Source organism: Rhopalosiphum padi, chromosome 1, assembly GCF_020882245.1.
Source record: "Rhopalosiphum padi isolate XX-2018 chromosome 1, ASM2088224v1, whole genome shotgun sequence".
Classification (NCBI taxonomy): Eukaryota; Metazoa; Arthropoda; class Insecta; order Hemiptera; family Aphididae; genus Rhopalosiphum; species Rhopalosiphum padi.
Window position 1 is genome coordinate 14,119,892 of NC_083597.1, and position 6,000 is coordinate 14,125,891.

A 6,000-nucleotide genomic window follows, 5' to 3' on the forward strand; every position below is an offset into this window, starting at 1 on the left:
TAATTATTGTGCTGTTTAACTTTCTTATAAAAGAGAGTGAGAAATTAAAAAGGTGGCCACCGAACAGAAAGTTAAACTGCAATATACTATAACCTTTTTAGTTCATGTTTACATTTTTAACTGATAAATTATGAATATAAAATTTCAAATTAATTTAAATTCAAAAATAAAAGAACACCAACATAGATTTCTTAAACATTAAAATTTTACTATAAATTTAAATTACATTTAATCAGCACATTAGTTGAAGTTTTATAGGAACCGAACATTTGGGTGGATCATGGACTACCCACCAACGGAGAATTTGTCATTGAGCTGAAGGAAAATGTGTCAGCACTCGGCTTCGTTTCAATCCGGAGGAAGATTGGCAGCATCAATAAGAAGCTCATCTTAATGTCAACTTTCCAAAGGATTTGTTTGTATTATATTATAATTTTTATAATCGTAGTAGGTACAGTATACTATATATAAATATATAATATTTATTAGTGAAGAAGAATTCGTCACAAAGCTGATGGAAAATGTGTCAGCACTCGGCTGTATTTCAACACGGAGGACGTCTAGCAGCAGCAAAAAGAAATTCAACTGATAATCAACTGTCCAAAGGATTTGTTTGTATTATATTATAACTTTTAGAATCGTAGTAGGTACAGTATACTATATATAATTATATAATATTTATTAGTGAAGAAGAATTTGTCACAAAGCTGATGGCAAATGTGTCGGCACTCGGCTTCGTTTCAACCCGGAGGAAGATCAATAAGAAGCTCATCTTAATTTAGTTGTCCCCCCTTTACGCATTAGCGCTCATCTCTCATCCACTCATCCAACACATTCACTATCGCCGGCCGGCAACACACATATATTATACACATTACCCGTTTTATATTATATAATATTATTAATACCTACATAGTTTAAGTTATTGTATATTTTTTTTTTATTATTTGAATGCATTCATATGATCAGTGGTGTATTTAGGAATTTTAGGATAAGGGCAACACATATTTTGCCGCCTTCCCCCCATTAAAAAAAAATTAAAAAACTTCTACGCCGCGCAATAGTGGTCAAACTGTTAATACCATAGAATACCATGTTATATAAATACTATAGTATTTTATACGTCTATGGCACACATGTGTTGTGAAAATTATTAATGATTGACGTCACTGCGCCAGTACTCATAAAGTACGAAATAAAAATTTGCCGCCCCTCTAAATCTTTAAAAATTTGCCGTTCTGAACATCAGAACCCAAAACCCCTACCTAAATACGCCTCTGCATATGATGCGTTCTCGCTTACGATGTGGATTAGGCCTACTGGGGACACCACAATAAAAAAACGCGCCTCGTGTAATACCTCATAAAGTTATTAAACAATACGGACAATGTTATTGTACGTCGTTTAATAATAAAGGTGGTGTGGAAAATTACCTAACACTGTTATTCTTATCTTATAGTTACCTAACCTTGCATACATTTTTTTATTAAATACCAATTAAATAATTAATTATATCAAGAAACGAAAAATATTATAAACTTATAAATAAGTCCAATATAAATTTAACATTAAAGGAATAAGTGGTCATACAATGCTTGTAAATAAGTATAGTCACCCTGTTAGGTTAATGGTTAGGTTTTAATGTACTTACCTATTATAATAAATAGGTATTTGAGCAAGTTCTTTTAAAAATTATATATAAGTTCTACATTAACATAATCGATAATTTATATATCGTGTATATTAGAATATAATGAAACGTTACTACTTATTTAAAACTTAGAATCTAATATCATAATTAATGGAATTACAGATTTTACTAACGCCATGTAACTTACTTATACTTCATAATATTTTTTAAATTTAAATTTTTATGTAAGTATTTTTTTTAGACAAGTTTTTTAAATTACCGCTGATTTCTGAATGACGTGGGAGATTATAGTTAATATGAAATCTAAATTTTCTTTGAGGTTCTAAATGTCCTATGGGATCCAGTTGACGTACGTGGATCTACTTGTCGCGGGATCTAGGTGATACGTAACCGGCAATGGCATATCCCGTATTAATTTAACCTTATATTTTTCTTATCAATCTTACCATTTTCTAGTATCTGCCACTATCTAAATTATAATATTTACATTTTACATATTAAACTGATATTTTAGTATTATACGATTTCATTTGTTTTTGGAATGAAGAACTGTGAGTGACGGGTGTTAACTTTTCAGTTTTCACGTTCACAGAATTAGTTTTGAAAATCCATAATTAGCAATTTTACTTAAATCACTAAAGAAAAAATATTTTTAACATGTTGGTCTGTCGACAATCAAAAAATCTGTTTTTCGATGTAATGAATAGAAACATAAAAAGGTGTCTAGGTTCAATATCTGAGGATTCAGGCCATGCTCAATTTGTATATAATCGTAACCCTAGAAATTTAGAGAAGTTAAGAATCGCTTATAAACCAGCTGGTTATCATCTCGAAAAACCTGGTCGTGAATTTTGGCATAAGTAAGGGTGTAAAGTGCTGAAGTTTATTCAGTTAACTTAGTATTGTTTTACTTTTCATGTTGTATATTTTTATTATTAGACTACAAGTAACAACTAGCAAAAGACATGTGACAGCTAGTGTTTTACATCATACAGGTATGGTTCCAATACTAGCAACTACTGCAGAATGGGCTATACGCAAACAGCTTTTCAGGTTTGTTTATTTTTCAATCAAAATACATATTGGAGTTAATTTTAGAATAAAACGTAAATATTTTATATAAAATGTATTTTATGTTCCTCCTACATATCTATTTACTTGTTTACTCATAAATGGTTTAAGTTTTGGGTATTATCACAACTGACTAAATTTATTGATGATTTTCTAAATATTGTTGATTGTATTCATGACAATTTAACTACACATCTTTGTGTATATATCATTCTTATTACTTACCTTATATATTGTCCTTCAATTGTTCTTGTTATTTAATAAAATATGATAATATCTATGAGTATACAAAATTTGATAATGCTTGATTATTTGCTTATTTTAATCTTTTATATTTTTTATATTATTATTTAGCACTCTAGATAAAATGGCATTTATAACTATTGGAAAAGTGTTAGCACAACGTTGTTTAGAATGTGGTATTTCTGATATGATAAGTACCTATGAAGTGTTACCAAATAGTAAAGTAAGTCATATTTTACTGTATTTTTAGTTTTATTTAATTTCTTATCTTAGTCTATATTTATGTTAACACATTTTAATTTTAGCTTGAGGCATTACTAGAAAACTTATCTAAAGGTGGTATACGTTTAGAAGAAGATCACAGATATAAGTCTCCACATCCTTGGGATCAAGAAAGACCAGAAAAACCCTGGGAACATTATTGAATCAAACTTAATTACATTTTTTTAACATAGATTGTGTATTTTATGCATTCATATTTTGTATTAATGCATTAAAAAATATATATATTTAAAGTAGTAGTATTTTAATAAAAAAAAAAGGAGGAATTAATTTTTGTTTTGATGAACTTTGATAAAATTAAAGGGTCCAGTGCAAGAACCAGCTATTTTTTTCAAAATGTATGTTTTAACATTATCTAATAGAGAATAATGTTTTCAACATTTCGATGTAATAACTAATTTTTTTGTACCAAAATTAATGGAAAAAAATAAAATTATCTCAAAATATAATCCAATAACACTACTATGTCATTATTGCATATAAATAAACTGTGACAAGGCAGTAATAAAAAAATATTTTTAGATTTTAGTACTGAAAAATTAAGTATTTATTTTTTAATGCTTTTTATAGTACTTGTATAAAGAGTTGGGTAGGTAGGATTTTGTTTTAAAAAACTACAAGAATTGAACCACCTCTTTTAACTGAACTAGGTGCCACTGCTTGAAAATATTTGTTTTAATGTGATCAAAACTATTCCAAAAACTATGGAAAAAATTAAATAAATCATGATTAGAGAGTTCATCATTATTTATACAATGTGTACTCTTTCCTGAACTTAAATTTATAATAGGTAGTTACTACTTATTATTGGATGAGTATATCTTGTATATGAACATTTAGGAACATAAATAATACTGGAAAATACTATACATCCATTTTTTTTATACTATCTAAATGTCTTATATTTAGGACTTAAGTTGAAAAAAATGTGTATTTTTAATAACTATAATATAACTGAATTATAGTAGACCAAAGGAAAATGTTATATTATAAACAAACAGACATTTTATTTGTATTTATTAAAGGAATTAAATTAGTAATATAATATTATTTGTGCATGTATTATCATTAAATATATAATTTACAATCTGTAAAATGCTGATTTTAACAAAAAAAACTTTTATGGTTTAAAGGGAAGCTTGACAACACGAATAGGACAAGAGAGTGAAGAAATTAAAAGGTCATTGTGAAAAGTTTTGTTTAATTAAATAAATAGGTTAACTGATTGAAATAAATCTTGGTGTGAGACTAGTTAATCTCCAAATTTAGATTCTGTAAGCTATGGCAAGACAAATCAGTTGATTGAAGAAAAGTATTTTATTATCAAGAAAGGTATTTGATATTATTATTTTTAACTTACATAGTTACATCACAGAATATATTAAATCTATTCTGTGGTTATATACCTATGAGATAAAAATAAAATAATTGATATTGTTTTATTTTAATAAATTTAATATAAAATTGTAATTACTAAAAAATAATTGTAATGTTCGTTTGTTTTAATTTTAACATTAATATAATAATAAAAATTAAAACAAATGTAAAAATTAAATTATTTATTAAATAACAGTTTCAGTTTTATAATAGGTATGTAAGTATGTTAAATTATACAAGTTATATTTGTTGAAATAAACAAATATTAATATATTTTATTTTATTTATTAACATTGTCTTTAATCCATTGGTTTACCCAAGCACCTATTTGAGTGATATTCCGTTCCATATCTGCAAAGGTTTCATTACATAACTCATTTACAATATTGTTATCATATGATTCCATAGCTTCTTCAAGTAAAGTTTGGAATATTTCACATTCAATATTCTTTTGAAGTTTTTTAGTTGAATATCCTCTAAAATTAAAAGTAAAACATAAAAAAAAAATAATTAAATTTTATTATTCATTAATTGGAATGTAATAAATAAATTGTGTCAGAAACAAGAAAATTATTTTGTCATTTATCTGCCATATTGTCGTTTTTTTTATATAATAGGTAGAAACATCAAATATATGTTGAAGTAACATACATTCATAATTTGTTACATCTCAGATTAAGAGGACATCACACTATCGCTATATGAGGTGTTTGACCCCAGAATTTTATATAATATTAATTTTATAAATTCTAATAATATTCTATGTTACTAACCTTTTTTCAAGGCGATCAAACAACAATGTATTATTAGTTCTCAATACGAACACTACATCAAACCAACGCTCAGGAAAGAAATCACAACCATGATAATCAATTATTTTACCTCCTTCTTCCATTCTTGATTCTAATTCGTCCAAAACCTAAATATTTAAGATAATTTCACACAAACTGACAAAAAAATAAACTCTGTATTAACATTTACTTTGTCTTCATTGAGTATATGGCATTCCAATTCTTCATCATATCCAGAATAACAATCACACTGCTTAGCTACTTGACCAACTTCAATCCATTCCATATCTAAACCATTTCGAATTAATTCTTCACACAGTTTTGATTTTCCTACTCCAGGTGTACCTAAAAAAAAAACCATTATGTATATTATTTATCAAAGAACAAGCAAGGATCAGACATATATTTTTTAGCACTACTTATAATCATTACTATAAATATTAAATACTTACCAGTAATTAGAATATTTGGTTTTCTTCTCATTTTTAAAAATTGATTTGGTGCACACCACACAAAATTTAAGTAAACCGGGATGGATACAGTTTGAGCCCTTGATAAGAAATTATAGCTGATAACCGAAATTAA

At 26.8% G+C, this 6,000-nt stretch overlaps 2 protein-coding genes and 1 long non-coding RNA gene across 4 annotated transcripts; 2 read left to right on the forward strand and 1 right to left on the reverse strand.

Annotated features, from left to right (window-relative positions):
* Positions 1-498: 498 nt before the first annotated feature.
* On the forward strand, positions 499-1,432 carry LOC132918252 (uncharacterized). 2 transcript variants are annotated; one of them, XR_009660435.1, is made up of 2 exons: positions 499-615; positions 686-1,432. It is a non-coding gene; the product is annotated as an uncharacterized LOC132918252 (long non-coding RNA). The 2 variants fall into 2 exon arrangements; XR_009660434.1 differs by having other exon boundaries at positions 499-611.
* A 694-nt stretch (positions 1,433-2,126) lies between these two features.
* Positions 2,127-3,517, forward strand: LOC132917448 (large ribosomal subunit protein uL18m). The gene is made up of 4 exons (XM_060978195.1): positions 2,127-2,511; positions 2,591-2,704; positions 3,077-3,188; positions 3,271-3,517. Exons 1-4 carry the CDS (start codon positions 2,309-2,311, stop codon positions 3,388-3,390), a joined length of 549 nt encoding a protein of 182 aa, XP_060834178.1. The 5' UTR covers positions 2,127-2,308; the 3' UTR covers positions 3,391-3,517.
* A 1,274-nt stretch (positions 3,518-4,791) lies between these two features.
* On the reverse strand, positions 4,792-6,000 carry LOC132917449 (adenylate kinase isoenzyme 6). Its single transcript, XM_060978196.1, has 4 exons — positions 5,868-6,000; positions 5,606-5,760; positions 5,398-5,543; positions 4,792-5,100 (listed from the first exon to the last, which is right to left on the reverse strand). The coding sequence occupies exons 1-4, from the start codon at positions 5,896-5,898 to the stop codon at positions 4,905-4,907; spliced, it is 528 nt and encodes a 175-aa protein (XP_060834179.1). The 5' UTR covers positions 5,899-6,000; the 3' UTR covers positions 4,792-4,904.